This window comes from Bombina bombina, chromosome 7, assembly GCF_027579735.1.
Source record: "Bombina bombina isolate aBomBom1 chromosome 7, aBomBom1.pri, whole genome shotgun sequence".
NCBI classification, from domain to species: Eukaryota; Metazoa; Chordata; class Amphibia; order Anura; family Bombinatoridae; genus Bombina; species Bombina bombina.
Genome location: NC_069505.1, coordinates 138,286,651 through 138,305,458, shown reverse-complemented (window position 1 = coordinate 138,305,458; position 18,808 = coordinate 138,286,651). Strand labels below are relative to the sequence as shown.

The following is an 18,808-nucleotide window of genomic DNA, read 5'->3' as shown; positions in this document are numbered from 1 at the left end:
TGTAGCAGTTTTTATTTTCTGAATGGAATTGATGAGAAAATCCTGCCATACCGTTATAATGTCATGTATGTATACACTTCAGTATTCTGGGGATGGTATTTCACCGGAACTACTCTGTTAAAAGTCACTAATCCTTTTAATAAGTATTTATCATGTTAAACGTTTTTGCTGGAATGTAGAATCGTTTACATTTCTGAGGTACTGAGTGAATAAATATTTGGGCATTATTTTCCACTTGGCAGTTGTTTGGTTTTAATTATGACAGTTTCGTTTCTCTTCACTGCTGTGTGTGAGGGGGAGGGGCCGTTTTTGGCGCTCTTTGCTACGCATCAAAAAATTCCAGTCAGTTACTCTTATATTTCCTGCATGATCCGGTTCATCTCTGACAGATCTCAGGGGTCTTCAAACTTCTTTAGAGGGTGGTAGATTCTCTCAGCAGAGCTGTGAGAATTTTATATTGACTGTGAATAAAAACGTTGCTCTGTAATTTTTATGTCAAATTTAATTGTTATTTTTCTAATGGGAACAAACCTTTGCTAAAAGTTGTGTTGTTTTAAAGTTTGATGCTATAACTGTTTTTCAGTTCATTATTTCAACTGTCATTTAATCATTTAATCGTTTAGTACCTCTTTGAGGCACAGTACGTTTTTGCTAAAAAAGATTATAACCAAGTTGCAAGTTTTATTGCTAGTGTGTTAAACATGTCTGACTCAGAGGAAGATATCTGTGTCATTTGTTCCAATGCCAAGGTGGAGCCCAATAGAAATTTATGTACTAACTGTATTGATGCTACTTTAAATAAAAGTCAATCTGTACAATTTGAACAAATTTCACCAAACAGCGAGGGGAGAGTTATGCCGACTAACTCGCCTCACGCGGCAGTACCTGCATCTCCCGCCCGGGAGGTGCGTGATATTATGGCGCCTAGTACATCTGGGCGGCCATTACAGATAACATTACAAGATATGGCTACTGTTATGACTGAAGTTTTGTCTAAATTACCAGAACTAAGAGGCAAGCGTGATCACTCTGGGGTGAGAACAGAGTGCGCTGACAATACTAGGGCCATGTCTGATACTGCGTCACAGCTTGCAGAGCATGAGGACGGAGAGCTTCATTCTGTAGGTGACGGTTCTGATCCAAACAGATTGGATTCAGATATTTCAAATTTTAAATTTAAATTGGAGAACCTCCGTGTATTACTAGGGGAGGTCTTAGCAGCTCTCAATGATTGTAACACCGTTGCAATACCAGAGAAACTGTGTAGGTTGGATAAATACTTTGCGGTACCGGCGAGTACTGACGTGTTTCCTATACCTAAGAGACTAACTGAAATTGTTACTAAGGAGTGGGATAGACCCGGTGTGCCGTTCTCACCCCCTCCAATATTTAGAAAGATGTTTCCAATAGACACCACCACTCGGGACTTATGGCAAACGGTCCCTAAGGTGGAGGGAGCAGTTTCTACTTTAGCTAAGCGTACCACTATCCCGGTGGAGGATAGCTGTGCTTTTTCAGATCCAATGGATAAAAAATTAGAGGGTTACCTTAAGAAAATGTTTGTTCAACAAGGTTTTATATTGCAACCCCTTGCATGTATCGCGCCGATTACGGCTGCGGCAGCATTTTGGATTGAGTCTCTGGAAGAGAACCTTAGTTCATCTACGCTAGACGACATTACGGACAGGCTTAGAGTCCTTAAACTAGCTAATTCATTCATTTCGGAGGCCGTAGTACATTTAACCAAACTTACGGCTAAGAACTCAGGATTCGCCATACAGGCACGTAGGGCGCTGTGGCTAAAATCCTGGTCAGCTGATGTTACTTCTAAGTCCAAATTACTTAATATACCTTTCAAGGGGCAGTCTTTATTTGGGCCCGGTTTGAAAGAAATTATCGCTGACATTACAGGAGGTAAGGGCCACGCCCTACCTCAAGACAAAGCCAAAGCTAAGGCTAGACAGTCTAATTTTCGTCCCTTTCGGAATTTCAAAACAGGAGCAGCATCAACCTCCACTGCACCAAAACAGGAGGGAGCTGTTGCTCGTTACAGGCAAGGCTGGAAGCCTAACCAGTCCTGGAACAAGAGCAAGCAGGCCAGGAAACCTGCTGCTGCCCCAAAGACAGCATGAACCGAGAGCCCCCGATCCGGGACCGGATCTAGTGGGGGGCAGACTTTCTCTCTTCGCCCAGGCCTGGGCAAGAGATGTTCAGGATCCCTGGGCGCTAGAGATCATATCTCAGGGATACCTTCTAGACTTCAAATTATCTCCCCCAAGAGGGAGATTTCATCTGTCAAGGTTGTCAACAAACCAGATAAAGAAAGAAGCGTTTCTACGCTGTGTACAAGATCTGTTATTAATGGGAGTGATCCATCCGGTTCCGCGGTCGGAACAAGGACAAGGGTTCTACTCAAACCTGTTTGTGGTTCCCAAAAAAGAGGGAACTTTCAGGCCAATCTTAGATTTAAAGATTCTAAACAAATTCCTAAGAGTTCCATCGTTCAAAATGGAAACTATTCGGACAATCTTACCCATGATCCAAAAGGGTCAGTACATGACCACAGTGGATTTAAAAGATGCTTACCTTCACATACCGATTCACAAAGATCATCACCGGTATCTAAGGTTTGCCTTCTTAGACAGGCACTACCAGTTTGTAGCTCTTCCATTCGGATTGGCTACGGCTCCAAGAATCTTCACAAAGGTTCTGGGTGCCCTTCTGGCGGTACTAAGACCGCGAGGGATTTCGGTAGCTCCGTACCTAGACGACATTCTAATACAAGCTTCAAGCTTTCAAACTGCCAAGTCTCATACAGAGTTAGTTCTGGCATTTCTAAGGTCGCATGGATGGAAAGTGAACGAAAAGAAGAGTTCTCTTTTTCCTCTCACAAGAGTTCCATTCTTGGGGACTCTTATAGATTCTGTAGAAATGAAGATTTACCTGACAGAAGACAGGTTAACAAAGCTTCAAAATGCATGCCGTGTCCTTCATTCCATTCAACACCCGTCAGTAGCTCAATGCATGGAGGTGATCGGCTTAATGGTAGCGGCAATGGACATAGTACCTTTTGCACGCCTACACCTCAGACCGCTGCAATTGTGCATGCTAAGTCAGTGGAATGGGGATTACTCAGATTTGTCCCCTACTCTGAATCTGAATCAAGAGACCAGAAATTCTCTTCTATGGTGGCTTTATCGGCCACACCTGTCCAGGGGGATGCCATTCAGCAGGCCAGACTGGACAATTGTAACAACAGACGCCAGCCTACTAGGTTGGGGCGCTGTCTGGAATTCTCTGAAGGCTCAGGGACTATGGAATCAGGAGGAGAGTCTCCTTCCAATAAACATTCTGGAATTGAGAGCAGTTCTCAATGCCCTTCTGGCTTGGCCCCAATTAACAACTCGGGGGTTCATCAGGTTTCAGTCGGACAACATCACGACTGTAGCTTACATCAACCATCAGGGAGGGACAAGAAGCTCCCTAGCAATGATGGAAGTATCAAAGATAATTCGCTGGGCAGAGTCTCACTCTTGCCACCTGTCAGCAATCCACATCCCGGGAGTGGAGAACTGGGAGGCGGATTTCTTGAGTCGCCAAACTTTTCATCCGGGGGAGTGGGAACTTCATCCGGAGGTCTTTGCCCAAATACTTCGACGTTGGGGCAAACCAGAGATAGATCTCATGGCGTCTCGCCAGAACGCCAAACTTCCTCTCTACGGGTCCAGATCCAGGGATCCGGGAGCGGTTCTGATAGATGCTTTGACAGCACCTTGGAACTTCGGGATGGCTTATGTGTTTCCACCCTTCCCGCTGCTTCCTCGATTGATTGCCAAAATCAAACAGGAGAGAGCATCAGTGATTCTAATAGCGCCTGCATGGCCACGCAGGACTTGGTATGCAGATCTAGTGGACATGTCATCCTGTCCGCCTTGGTCTCTACCTCTAAGACAGGACCTTCTGATACAGGGTCCATTCAAACATCAAAATCTAACTTCTCTGAAGCTGACTGCTTGGAAATTGAACGCTTGATTTTATCAAAACGTGGTTTTTCTGAGTCGGTTATTGATACCCTGATACAGGCTAGGAAGCCTGTTACCAGAAGGATTTACCATAAAATATGGCGTAAATACCTATACTGGTGCGAATCCAAAGGTTACTCCTGGAGTAAGGTTAGGATCGCTAGGATATTGTCCTTTCTACAAGAAGGTTTAGAGAAGGGTCTATCAGCTAGTTCATTAAAGGGACAGATTTCAGCTCTGTCCATCTTGTTACACAGGCGTCTGTCAGAAAATCCAGACGTCCAGGCCTTTTGTCAGGCTTTAGCTAGGATCAAGCCTGTGTTTAAAGCTGTTGCTCCGCCATGGAGTTTAAACTTAGTTCTTAAAGTTTTACAGGGTGTTCCGTTTGAACCCCTTCATTCCATTGATATAAAATTGTTATCTTGGAAAGTTCTGTTTTTAATGGCTATTTCCTCGGCTCGAAGAGTCTCTGAGTTATCAGCCTTACATTGTGATTCTCCTTATCTGATTTTTCACTCAGACAAGGTAGTTCTGCGTACTAAACCTGGGTTCTTACCTAAGGTAGTCACTAACAGGAATATCAATCAAGAGATTGTTGTTCCATCCTTGTGTCCAAATCCTTCTTCAAAGAAGGAACGTCTTCTACACAATCTGGATGTAGTTCGTGCCCTCAAGTTCTACTTGCAGGCAACTAAAGATTTTCGCCAAACTTCTTCCCTGTTTGTCGTTTATTCTGGACAGAGGAGAGGTCAAAAAGCTTCTGCTACCTCTCTCTCTTTTTGGCTTCGTAGCATAATACGTTTAGCCTATGAGACTGCTGGACAGCAGCCTCCTGAAAGAATTACAGCTCACTCCACTAGAGCTGTGGCTTCCACTTGGGCCTTTAAGAATGAGGCCTCTGTTGAACAGATTTGCAAGGCTGCAACTTGGTCTTCGCTTCATACTTTTTCCAAATTTTACAAATTTGACACTTTTGCTTCTTCGGAGGCTATTTTTGGGAGAAAGGTTCTTCAGGCAGTGGTTCCTTCTGTATAATGAGCCTGCCTATCCCTCCCGTCATCCGTGTACTTTTGCTTTGGTATTGGTATCCCAGAAGTAATGATGACCCGTGGACTGATCACACATAACAGAAGAAAACATAATTTATGCTTACCTGATAAATTCCTTTCTTCTGTTGTGTGATCAGTCCACGGCCCGCCCTGTTTTAAGGCAGGTAAATATCTTTTAAATTATACTCCAGTCACCACTTCACCCTTGGTTACTCCTTTCTCGTTGATTCTTGGTCGAATGACTGGGACTGACGTAGAGGGGAGGAGCTATATGCAGCTCTGCTGGGTGAATCCTCTTGCATTTCCTGTTGGGGAGGAGTTATATCCCAGAAGTAATGATGACCCGTGGACTGATCACACAACAGAAGAAAGGAATTTATCAGGTAAGCATAAATTATGTTTTTTTTTTATATTAGTGAATATAATGTTGCCTTTACGGAAACATGTCTTTTTAGATAGCAAATACTATTTTTTAAAAGCAAGCAAGAATGTTGACATTGTAATAAAAAAATATTTAGTTAAGTGTAGTAAAGTAACTTTGCAATATGCTTTTTTGTTTTGTTACCCCTTTTCCTGTAAAATAACTGACAATTGCAAGTTTTCCAATACTGAGCATTGAAAGCGCACACTTAGACTTCCTAACCCTGCTCCATAGCTTTCCCTGATTTAAAGGGACAGTAAACATAGGTAGTCATGTTACGTAATTTTTCACTGTCCTCTTCTGCTCCATTTTTTTTTTTTTTTCAAAACCCGTTCCACAGGCTGTCTAATCAATAGATAATGATAGAATCATAGAATTTGACAGTAGATATAAAACCAAAAAGCCCATCAAGTCTGCACCTATTACTTGTACAATGTAAACTTATTTCTAAGGATAGCTTTATGTGCGTCCAGACATTTAATTATTTTACAGTCCTTTAAAGGGACAGTCTAGTCAAAATTAAACTTATTATTCAGATAGGAGATGCAATTTTAATCAACTTTCCAATTTAATGTTATTAAATTTGCTTTGTTTTCTTGTTCTTGGTTGAAACTTTTGCTTATTTCTAAGCCTTTGAGGGCTGCCTCTTATCACATGTTTTTTAAATTGCTTTTAACAACGAGAGACTGTGGGCCATATAGATAACACTGTGTTCAGGCACAGGGAGTTATTGCACAGCACAATGCTAAATGCAACTCAATAGATTTTATATAGTCAGTCATGTGATCAGGGGGCTGTCAGGAGGTTCTTGGATACAAGGTAAAAAGTATATTAATATAAATGTTGGTTATGCAAAACTGGGGGATGGGTAATAAAGGGATTATCTGTCTCTTTTAAAATGATAACAATTCTATTGTAGACTGTCCCTTTAATTGATGGTAAATCCTAGCATTTTTGAAACGCTAGGATTTACCAGTGGAACAAATAAAGGGGACTTTCGGTCATGAAGTATAAAAGAACGCTATTTTTCAGTGAAGTGACGTTTCCACCTCTTAGCCAATAGCCACCCGGGCCAGTTGGCATTGTTCCGGATAGCTAGTACTCTATTTTGCTAAAATCACCTAAGTGATAAAATAGTGTTCTGCCATGGGAACGCTGCAGAAAAATGAAGTAATGTTCTAGGAGAGGATCTCTATTGGAAATTTATTTCATGAATCCATAGGAGAGGAAAAACTGCTTCCCCACATTTCTCCTGAAACTTAAGTTTGTGACCCCCCCCCCCCTTTTTTATTGTTGTTGTGGAAAATGCTTTCATCTTCAGCTTAAGTCCTTTTCTTCTTATTATTATTATTATTTTATTTTTTTTTTAATATTGTCGCTTATTTCCCTTCTCTCCTCTAAACTATACATATTTAGATCAGAGACTTTCTACATTTTATATTTTAGACCATGTATCATTTTAGTAGCCCCCCTCTGGACAGTTTCTTAGTGGGATTACGCATGTTATGTGCCTTTTTAAGTAAAACAATGCTTAAAATATTTGTTTAATAATGATCTGTTAATAGCATGCTGGGGATTTCTGTCCTTTCTCCTCTGCTGTTGAACTTATTTTTCTTGTGTGTTCTAGAAAAGATAAACATTAAGTATAAGGTTGGAAATGAGTGGGCGGTCACATGCTTAGATTTTTAAAACCTGCTGTGTATATGGGAAGAAGTGGCTACAACAGAGAATATTGGGGCGGTGCTTCCAACACCCAGAACAAAGCAGTAGATGTTTTATTTCATTCTGCTCTGTTGCACTTTCCTATCTCCATTGATCTGACATTTTGTTTGTCTGATGCTGCACTCAGTATTGCTTCGCCAGGGAAAAACGCACAAAATAAGCTCCATACATCAGCACTTTTATTGTGCACTGAACTGAGCCTCTCTTCACATGGTAACATCCCCTTTCAAACGGATAACAAACTTTATTGCTGCAACTGTCTCTGTCCCCTCTATCTGTCATGTCCAGTGCACAGTTTTGTCCACGACTCTTGTTCTGTTTCTCTCTTTTTGCGTTTGTCCTCTGATCTGTTAGTTATGTTACTCTTGTTTTGACATGGTCCAATAGTCTGTTAGGCCTGAGTTAAACTTTGTGCTTATTTCACTGTGGACTAAATAGAACAACCATGGCATCATTTAAACTTGACTTCCTTCCTGACATGATGGTGGATCACTGCTCATTGAATTCAAGTCCGGTGTAAGTTTGCTTCCAGAATTTAGAAAGCATTTTGCCTTTTAATGGTGGTGTTTTTATTATGTGGCAGTTTTAACATTCTGACTTTTACAAGGTTTGTAAAGCTCTCTGAGGTGACTGGCCACCTATAATCTGTGCTCATGCCTTGGCCATATCAGTTTTGTTTCTGCTTAACTCAACACCTTCACTAATCAGTCATTACTTGACTTGTGTTTAGAATAATTATATATAATATATTATTAGTGGCCAAACCATGAGTGTTGAGTATGGCTGTGTTTGATCCCTATCTCCTATTTTTCATTGCAGCTCCAAGAAGATGAATGGCACCCTGGACCATCCAGACCAGCCAGACACAGATACTATCAAAATGTTTGTGGGGCAGGTTCCTCGCAGCTGGTCGGAGAAAGAGCTGAGGGAACTCTTTGAGCAGTACGGTGCAGTCTATGAAATTAATATCCTAAGAGACAGAAGCCAGACTCCACCTCAAAGCAAAGGTAAATACCTGTTAACCGGTGTGTTTTGTGGCTTTAGATCACTGCATTGTCATGGTATTGCTCCCTGAAGTCCTTGATAAGGTCATCAATAAGACTGTTAACAAGTTTAGTTAGTCTTTATTTTTTCATTGTGATTCAGAGTATGTGTACAATCATATATAGATGAATATACTTAATGTGGCATATTTTATATAATACAATCATACATTGTGTGTGTGGGCACACATGCATCTATAATAGTCTTTGATGTGTAATGGGATGTACTGGTGTAATCAGTCATTTTTTCACTTCTTAGGATGTTGTTTTATCACTTTCTATACACGGAAAGCTGCGTTAGATGCACAGAATGCTTTGCACAACATGAAAATTCTCCCTGGGGTAAGTGACCTGTGGTTAAATTATTAATTGTTTTTCGGCTGTTATACCAGAATTTTTATTGCAATTTTTTGACTATTACTTTCGTAAGAAATAACTGGTGTGCCAGAGTTTCAATTTCGGAAGAATCCCTTGGGTGATCTCAATCTATTCACCACTATCTCCGATATCCTATAATGCAGAATTAATGGGTAGAATGCACCTCAAAAGAGGAACACAAGAAGACATTTGGGAAACGAGTTCCGATCTACGATTTGGTATTAGGAGGTAAACTGAAACCAAGATTGGAACTACAATTGGTGGCAAATGGGTGTTTTTTATTTGTTTTTTTTTTATTCTGGTTAAAATATGCACAGTTACAACACCTCCTACAGACCTCTCCACATAACAGTAACTTTTTGAGAGCCCCAACTACTTTTGAACAACTATGCCTCTTGGAACGTATGCCTAGAGGAACATTAGCCATTTCTAGACGACGTCCAACTAAAAAAGCCCTACACTCACATCCACAGTTTGTTACCCAATGGCTAAATTAATTAAATATAAACTTAGAAGACAAAGAAGACTAAGAAATCCTCACCTTGAGTACTAGAATTAAACCACAAACTCCTACTCATGTGGTATTTAAAACTGATGAGACCCTTATGTATCAAATTCTTGTTGGTGTGACTGCGGGAAAAAAAGCGTACATTGTCCCACGTTTGGTGGCAATGCCCGTTGGTGAAATCTTTTTGGGAGTCAATAGAACTCGCCTTTCCTTGACTCCATTAATCATTGTTTTCAACTGCCCACCAAAAAATCCATGTGCACCTATTTAGAATTGGACTTAAAGGGACACTGTACCCAAATTTTCTTTCAGGATTCATATAGAGCATGCAATTTTAAGCATCTTTCTAATTTACTTCTATTGTCAAATTTTCTTTATTCTCTTGGTATCTTTATTTGAAAAGCAAGAATGTAAGTTTAGATGCTGGCCCATTTTTGGTTAACAACCTGGGTTGTCCTTGCTGATTGGACAGCACCAATAAACAAGTGCTGTCCATGGTTCTGAACCACAAAATTGGCTGGCTCCTTAGCTTAGATATCTTATTTTTCAAATAAAGAAAGCAAGAGAATGAAGAAAAATTGATAATAGGAGTAAATTAGAAAGTTTCTTAAAATTGCTTGCTCTATATGAATCGCAAAAGAAAAAAATTGGGTTCAGTTTCCCTTTAATAGTGCTAAACAACTCATTGCCCAAAAATGGAAATCTTCACTTCTCTCATCCCTTAAAGAGAGGAGAGATAAAACTACAGAGCTTTCTGTCTCTGGAGGAATACCATTATTTTAAAAATAAAAAAGATGGCTTTTTTTTTCTATGATATATTTTATTAGGAGCAGCTGCTTTCATCTCTCAAGCTTCAATGACAAACTTAACCAGTAGACATCTGGTAATAGGTGTCCCTTGTCTGCATCCGTCCCCCTCTTAAACTCACCTCTTCTTTATTCTATACATTCTCTTACTTCATCTCTTATTGTCTTTTTTTTCTTTCTTTCTTTTTTCCTTCAATGTTCCATCTTCTACCCATACGACTCTTCAACTTACTGGGCTAACATCTAACCAATTTTTGTCTCTTCCATTGCTTGCATGAATGCTGGAAATATACTTCATATTAAATATTTCTACTTTGTAAGTGAATAAATTGGTTATACAAGTGTAGACCGAATTTTCGAGCTGGACCTTATTGCAAATCTTCCCTGCCTAGTTACCTTCTTTTCACTGTTCTAGCTTTACAAGGTTAACGTACAACTTGTATGTATATGTTTGTAAAACAATGGGGAAAAAATCAACTTAAAAAATTAAGAGAGAAATAACCGGTGTTTTGTTTTCTTTGGTTCAGATGCATCATCCAATACAGATGAAACCTGCTGACAGTGAAAAAAATAATGGTACGTCTGGATCATCCTGATATCTCGTGGCTGGTATTAACTTAACTGTCATTCAGTACTATTCTCCTCTTCCTAAATTATATGAAGTGGTTCAGCTAATTCTCTGCTGCGATAGTGAAAAGCTGTGGCTACATTAACCCCTTTGCTGCTTAAAGGGACAGTAAAGTAAGGATTCAGACGGAGCATACAACTTTTTAATTTACTCCTATTTTGCTTTCTCTTATCCTTTGTTGAAGGGTTTATCTCTCTAAGTTCAGGAGCAGCAAAGCACCTGAGTGCTATTTGTAGATTTGTGGCTGCATATGTATATTGTCACTGGCTCACCCCCTGTGTTCAGTTAGAAACCAGTAGTGCACTGCTGTTCCTTCAACAAATGACACAGAGAGAATTAAGCAAATTTCATAATAGAAGTAAACTGGAAAGTTGTTTTTAATTGTATGTTTTACCTAAATTGCTTCCTTCTCTGGCACTTAAAGGTTGACATTGTTCATGACGTCCACAAATGGTCGTTGTCTTCATCACTGATTGCATCTTCGTTTTCTTCCTCTCCCCCCAAATCTAGCTATTGAAGACAGAAAGCTTTTTATTGGGATGGTCTCCAAGAAATGTACTGAAAATGATATTCGGGTTATGTTCTCACAATTTGGACAGATAGAAGAATGCAGAATCTTGCGGGGGCCTGATGGCACGAGCAGAGGTAAACACGGTGAAATAAGCCACGGTACTGCACTTAGTGTTTGACCTGGTATTTAAGACTTGTTCTTTGCTTTTCAGGTTGTGCATTTATAACTTTTACATCCAGATCAATGGCACATACAGCAATCAAAGCCATGCACCAAGCACAAACTATGGAGGTGAGTCTAACAGATGAGGATTTTTTTTTTTTTTTTTAATGGTAGTTCAAAATATATGGTAAATGGCACCTTTTTAGCTATTTTTTTGTATATGAAATAGGGGGGTTACACACACACACACACACACACTGGGAACTTGATTCTTGGTGCCCTTGTTTACGTAGCCTTTTCTATTTAGTATGCTAAAACATTCATATTTTCAGAACAGGTGGTGGTGGTTTCAACGGGCAAAAACATATTTTACATGATACACTACAACATGTAAAGCAGATATTTGGAAACGCATTATAAAGTAGGGTAAATTATAGTACACTGTTCCTTTTAAAAGGACATTAAAAAATCAATTTATTTTGGGGGAAAATTGTGTTTTTCTAGACAGGCCAAAAATCTAAATCTTAAACCTACATTTTCAAACTGCTCCTAATTGCCTGCACTATTGTATGTTCAACCCCTGCAAAGGAGTTGCACACAGAAGTACTGCTCGAGACCCGCACCAGCAGTGCTAGTTACGCACCGGATTAAATCGGCAGCAGCTTCCGTCTGGAACCAGCATCGATCTGTATTTGGGGGCGCTTAGCCATTTCAAATAAGTGCGGCAGACAACTTAATACATTCTGGAAATGTTTTACATGGGTGACGTTTTAATGCAAAACTATGGAAAAGTCCTTTAATTACAAGGTGTTCTCTGTCTTTAGTTGTGCATGTATTCTATGCATATGTAAAAAAACAAAGCTTATGTAGCAGTAAATCCTCTGGTAACTTGACTTAGTCTGTTAATCCTTCCACCCTCTGTAATGGTTTGTTCTAGTAAAGCATACGGCTGATGTAACTTTTACAGAATATTGTTGTGGGTGTTAGGTGTTTAGTATCGTTTATAAAAAAAATTCTAGTGACGCAGGCCTTGCAATAATGTTGGTGTTACCTATGATATAAGGCAAAAAAGAAGGTAGCACTCTGGTAAAGGGCTTTTATTGAAGCAACGTTTTGGGGCCTTCTGCCCCTTTCTCAAGCTAACCTGCGTTGCCTATGATAGTATTTTACTATTCAAGGGATAATCCAGCCAAAATTGCAAACCACATGAGTGCATTTGGTTATTGAACAGAAGCAATTGCTATAGCTGTTTCAAAAGTGTATTTAAAGGGACAGTCGACACCAGAAATGTTGTGTAAAAAGAAAGATAATCCCTTTATTACCCATTCCACCAGTTTTGCATAACCAACAGTGTTATAGAAATATAGTTTTTACCTCTGTAATTACCTTGTATCTAAGCCTCTGCAAACTGCCCCCTTGTTTCAGTTGTTTTGATTGTGCTCACTTCAGGGTAACTTCACGTGCATGAGCTCAATGTTATCTATATGAAACACATGAACTAATGCCCTCTAGTGGTCAAAATGCATTCAGATTAGAGGCAAACTTCAAGGTCTAATAAATGTCCCTCTCCACCAGTAAAGTGAAGCCTAGTGTCCTTTTTTTAGCCATTAAATACAAGAGGGAAGTACAAAATCAATACTGTAGTATTGGTTTATTCCTTAAAGGGACAGTGAAGTCAAAATAAAGCATTCATTTCTTTCATATATTTGGCAAGAGTCCATGAGCTAGTGACGTTTGGAAAATATACGATTCTACCAGGAGGGGCAAAGTTTCCCAAACCTCAAAATGCCTCTCACCACACCCACAATTCAGTTTTACAAACTTTGCCTCCTATGGAGGTGGTGAAGTACGTTTCCAGTTTACTTCTTTTATCAAATTTGTGTTTCATATTCTGTAATGAGTAAACCTAGTTAGGCTGAAAGGAACGCTTAGGAGTGTGCATGTGTCTTTAGCACTCTATAGCAGTGTTTGCGACTATGTATAACATTCTTATAGGTGTTGCCAGCTAGCTAAAAACACGTGCACGTTCCTGAGCTCACTTAAGATTGCTCTTTTCAACAATGGATACCTAACTAAGAACATTGATTGTAAAAGTAAATTGGAAAGTTGTTTAAAATGTATTCAATCCATCTACATGACAAATTTGACTTTACTGTTCCTATTTAAGTTGAACTATTTTCATTTAAACCCTTTTCCAGTAATAAATAAGTGACATGTATAAATGCTGTTTTTATGTCTTGATAGAAATGTTTTGTGAATAAAATGTCCCAGTAAACCTGAATATTAGGATATGTGTATATATATATATATATATAATCTCTCTCTATATCTATCTATCCATCCAATGTCTCTCTTCCTTCCCAATGACACAATGTAGTTTACTATTATTCTTTTATAAATAGTAGGGAAGCCCTCCCACAAGGTGCCTGAGGGTGGCGAGAGGGCCGTCTGGCAACAATGGGGGGGTCTTTAGTGCTTTATATTCACTCCTCCATCACTACTCTACATATCCTTATTTGCAACACACCTCTTCATTCGTCGATTTGTTTGCTGTACTTATGTTAAATTAATCATTTGAAGTTTGCTTTACAGAGGTGTGTTGCAATAACGTGACATTGATCCTGACTGTCCCTTTTTAAACTATATATTTTAGAGCAGATTTCAGTCTGTCGTCCTTGGTGATGATACTACTTCCTCTTATTCGTGAATCATGACCTGTCTTTCCTTTTTGCTTGCAGGGGTGCTCCTCGCCAATCGTAGTAAAGTTTGCAGATACTCAGAAAGACAAAGAACAGAAACGAATGGCACAGCATCTTCAACAACAGATGCAACAAATCAATGCAGCCTCCGTATGGGGAAACCTTACAGGCCTCAACAGCCTGGCACCCCAATATTTAGCAGTAAGTTTCTATATTCTGTCAATTTATTTTATTTCTTTGAGTAGGAGTTTATTAAAGGGACATGAAACACAACATTCTTCTGTCATGATTCAGATAGAACATTACATTTTAAACATTCCAAATTACTCCTATTATCAAATTTGCTATTTTCTTATGGAATCCTTTGATGAAGCTGAGCATAAAGTGAGCCAATGGCAAGAGGCATATATGTGCAGTCACCAATCAGCAGCTTGCTCCATGTTGTGCTTTTCTGCTCCTGAGACTACCTAGGTAATTTCAACAAAAAAAGGGAGCAAAGCAAATTAGATAACAGAAGTAAATTGGAAAGTTGTATAAATATAGCACTCTCTCTCAGTGATGGCGAAACTTGTTACTCCAGATGCTTCAGAATTACATTTCCCATGATGCTCGACTGGATTTCATAGGGCCTAAGCATCATGGGACATGTAGTTCTGAAACATCTGGAGTGCCAAGGTTCACCATCACTGCTCTATCTGAATCATAAAAGAAGAATTGTGAGTTTAATATCCCTTTTTAAGTTGTGACTGACTATAGCAGAGGAAGCAACTGGCAAATGAGTTGTACTTTTGCTTCTGAACACTTCCACGTGTTTTGCAAAGTTTTTCTTCTTTTTCATTGTGCACCTAAGAAATACTTGAGACTAACTTAAAGCTTAAAGGGACAATTAAGTCTTCACTAAACTCTCCTGATTCAGAGCAGACTTTTCTGCTTATTTACATTATCAAATTTTTGTTCTTGGTATTTTATGAAAAGCATATACGCTAGGTTCAGGAGTAACAATGCCCTACTGGGAGCTAGCTGATAATTTGTTGCTGCACTCACGTGTTATTAGTTCACCTGATGTGCTCAGCTAGGTAGGTCGCTGTAGTGCTTTGTTCCAGTGTTTTTTTTTATTGCACTATTTCTTTGGTTAGAATAAGATTTTTTTTTAAAAAAAAAATTGTGTTTTTTTACACTTTCATGTCCCTTTTAAGCAAATCTATCTTATTTTTTATTCTACATTTGATTTATAATCCTAGCTCCTAAGACTTTTCACGTTGTTATACGGATTAAAGAACATAAAACATATTCTCTATAAGTGAATACTCCAAAGTAAACTCATTTGTACAGGTGCTGACTTGACAGAAGTAAAACTGCATCTTTCATAATCTGAAACTGCAGTTTTTTGTAGTGATTTGACAATTGTGGTCCTAACCTTCTTTTTGCAGTGCCATAACACCCTTGTTCTGTTTTTGTAGTGATGGTTTGTGCTAATTTATCTCCCACTCACTCGTCCCCCTTCTACACCTTGTGGATTTGGTGTGTGACAATTTGTTCCCAAAAACAGAGCAAGCCCTCACTCTCCTTCTTGTCTTTGTGTTGGTGTAATGTCTAGCTTTATTTGCAGCTCCTTCAGCAGACCACCTCATCCGGAAACCTCAACTCCCTAAGTGGTCTCCACCCAATGGGAGGTGAGTACTCCACAAGGAGTCACTCAGGTGTGTGTCTTTAATTTATTTCTTATTCATTTTAGTTATGGTTTTTTTGCTACTTCATGACATGCTTTTAGCAGCATAGATGTAGTTTAGTGCCAATTGCACATGTGGCGTTCTCATGCCTGTGTTGCGTGTTACAGGACTCAATGCCATGCAGTTGCAGAACTTGGCAGCTTTGGCAGCTGCTGCCAGCGTTGCCCAGAACACACCAAGCGCAGGGTCGGCACTCAATACTTCCAGCAGTCCCCTCAGCATCCTTACTAATTCTGGTGAGCTGCACACAATATTTTCTGGGAACTGTTTGCCTCTATTACAGAACATGCCTGGCATTCAGGGAATAAATAGAAAAGACCACAGGTCTTAAAAGGATAGGAAAGCCAAACATTTTCTTTTGTGATTCAGACAGAGCATGTAATTAAAAAAAGCTTCCAATTAACTTATGTTTGCTTTGTTCTCATGGCATTCTTTGTTGAAGAGATACCTGGGTAGATGTCTGGAGCACTATATGACAGGAAATAGTGCTGACGTCTAGTGTTCTTGCAAATGGTTAACATACTTACAAAATTGCTGCCATATAGTGCATCAGACACGTATATGCTCCTTAGCTTACGTTCCTGCTTTTCAATAAAAGATACAGAGAGAATAAAGAAAAGACGATAATAGAAGTAAACTAGAAAGCTCTATCAGAACCATGAAAGAAAGTTTTTTTTGTGTTTCATGTCCGTTTTAAATCTACATTATGGTGAGGGGAGGGTAAGTGTAATACGAATATTGCATGTATTGTTTTTTTTTTTTTTTTTTATGCAGTGTCTGTCCCCCACCCCAGTATATTCTGCCCATTGTTAGTTTAGGTTGTAAATATCACTGTAGTTACTCGGTTGTTTTTTAATTTTTTATTTTTGTTTTCTTTCATGTAATTAGCAAGAGTCCATGAGCTAGTGACGTATGGGATATACATTCCTACCAGGAGGGGCAAAGTTTCCCTATAAATACACCCCTCACCACACCCACAAATCAGTTTTACAAACTTTGCCTCCGATGGAGGTGGTGAAGTAAGTTTGTGCTAGATTCTACGTTGATATGCTCTCCGCAGCAGGTTGGAGCCCGGTTTTCCTCTCGGCGTGCAGTGAATGTCAGAGGGATGTGAAGAGAGTATTGCCTATTTGAATGCAGTGATCTTCTACGGGGTCTATTTCATATTTTCTCTGTTATCGGTCGTAGAGATTCATCTCTTACCTCCCTTTTCAGATCGACGATATACTCTTATATATACCATTAGCTCTACTGATTCTCGTTTCAGTACTGGTTTGGCTTTCTACAAACATGTAGATGAGTGTCCTGGGGTAAGTAAGTCTTATTTTCTGTGACACTCTAAGCTATGGTTGAGCACTTTATATAAAGTTCTAAATATATGTATTCAAACATTTATTTGCCTTGACTCAGGATGTTCAACGTTCCTTATTTCAGACAGTCAGTTTCATATTTGGGATAATGCATATGAATAAATCATTTTTTCTTACCTTAAAAATTTGACTTTTCCCTGTGGGCTGTTAGGCTCGCGGGGGCTGAAAATGCTTCATTTTATTGCGTCATTTTTGGCGCTGACTTTTTTGGCGCAAAATTTTTTTTCTGTTTCCGGCGTCATACGTGTCGCCGGAAGTTGCCTCTTTTTTGACGTTTTTTTTGCGCCAAAGGTGTTGGCCTTCCGGATGTGGCGTCATTTTGGCGCCAAAAGCATTTAGGCGCCAAATAATGTGGGCGTCTTTTTTGGCGCTAAAAAAATATGGGCGTCACTATTGTCTCCACATTATTTAAGTCTCATTATTTTGTGCTTCTGGTTGCTAGAAGCTTGTTCACTGGCATTTTTTTCCCATTCCTGAAACTGTCATTTAAGGAATTTGATCAATTTTGCTTTATATGTTGTTTTTTCTATTACATATTGCAAGATGTCCCACGTTGAAGCTGAGTCAGAAGATACTTCTGGAAAATCCCTGCCTGGTGCTGGAGCTACCAAAGCTAAGTGTATCTGCTGTAAACTTTTGGTATCTGTTCCTCCAGCTGTTGTTTGTACTGTTTGTCATGACAAACTTGCTAATGCAGATAATATTTCCTTTAGTACTGTTACATTACCTGTTGCTGTTCCGTCAACATCTAATACTCAGAGTGTTCCTGATAACATAAGAGATTTTGTTTCTAAATCCATTAAGAAGGCTATGTCTGTTATTCCTCCTTCTAGTAAACGTAAAAAGTCTTTTAAAACTTCTCTTTTTTCAGATGAATTTTTAAATGAACATCATCATTCTGATACTGATATTGGGCTGATAAATCTTCATATTTATTTAAAATGGAATTTATTCGTTCATTACTTAAAGAAGTCCTAATTGCATTAGAAATTGAGGATTCTAGTCCTCTTGATACTAAATCTAAACGTTTAGATAAGGTTTTTAAATCTCCTGTAGTTATTCCAGAAGTTTTTCCTGTCCCTGGTGCTATTTCTGAAGTAATTTCCAGGGAATGGAATAATTTGGGTAATTCTTTTACTCCTTCTAAACGTTTTAAGCAATTATATCCTGTGCCATCTGACAGATTAGAATTTTGGGACAAGATCCCTAAGGTTGATGGGGCTGTCTCTACTCTTGCTAAGCGTACTACTATTCCTACGGCAGATGGTACTTCCTTTAATGATCCTTTAGATAGGAAAATTGAATCCTTTCTAAGAAAAGCTTACTTGTGTTCAGGTAATCTTCTTAGACCTGCTATATCTTTAGCGGATGTTGCTGCAGCTTCAACTTTTTGGTTAGAACCTTTAGCGCAACAAGTAACAGATCATAATTCTCATAGCATTATTATTCTTCTACAACATGCTAATAATTTTATTTGTGATGCCATCTTTGATATCATTAGAGTTGATGTCAGGTATATGTCTCTAGCTATTTTAGCTAGAAGAGCTTTATGGCTTAAAACTTGGAATGCTGATATGTCTTCTAAGTCTACTCTGCTTTCCCTTTCTTTCCAGGGTAATAAATTATTTGGTTCTCAGTTGGATTCTATTATCTCAACTGTTACTGGAGGGAAAGGAACTTTCTTACCACAGGATAAAAAATCTAAAGGTAAATTTAGGTCTAATAATCGTTTTCGTTCCTTTCGTCACAACAAGGAACA

The 18,808-nt window shown here is 39.0% G+C and overlaps 1 protein-coding gene across 8 annotated transcripts in view; it reads left to right on the top strand.

Moving 5' to 3' along the window:
• Positions 1-18,808, top strand: part of CELF1 (CUGBP Elav-like family member 1) — a 50,226-nt gene that overhangs the window by 11,607 nt on the left and 19,811 nt on the right. Inside the window, exons 3-10 of one of the 8 annotated variants that reach the window (XM_053720347.1) lie at positions 8,034-8,221; positions 8,517-8,599; positions 10,477-10,525; positions 11,088-11,222; positions 11,300-11,379; positions 13,989-14,150; positions 15,547-15,649; positions 15,787-15,915. In XM_053720347.1, coding sequence (XP_053576322.1) covers positions 8,044-8,221; positions 8,517-8,599; positions 10,477-10,525; positions 11,088-11,222; positions 11,300-11,379; positions 13,989-14,150; positions 15,547-15,649; positions 15,787-15,915 — 919 coding nt within the window. In that variant the 5' untranslated portion in view covers positions 8,034-8,043. The remainder of the gene's footprint in view (positions 1-8,033; positions 8,222-8,516; positions 8,600-10,476; positions 10,526-11,087; positions 11,223-11,299; positions 11,380-13,988; positions 14,151-15,546; positions 15,650-15,786; positions 15,916-18,808) is intronic. The other 7 variants (XM_053720351.1, XM_053720348.1, XM_053720350.1 and 4 more) reach the window with 7 other exon arrangements.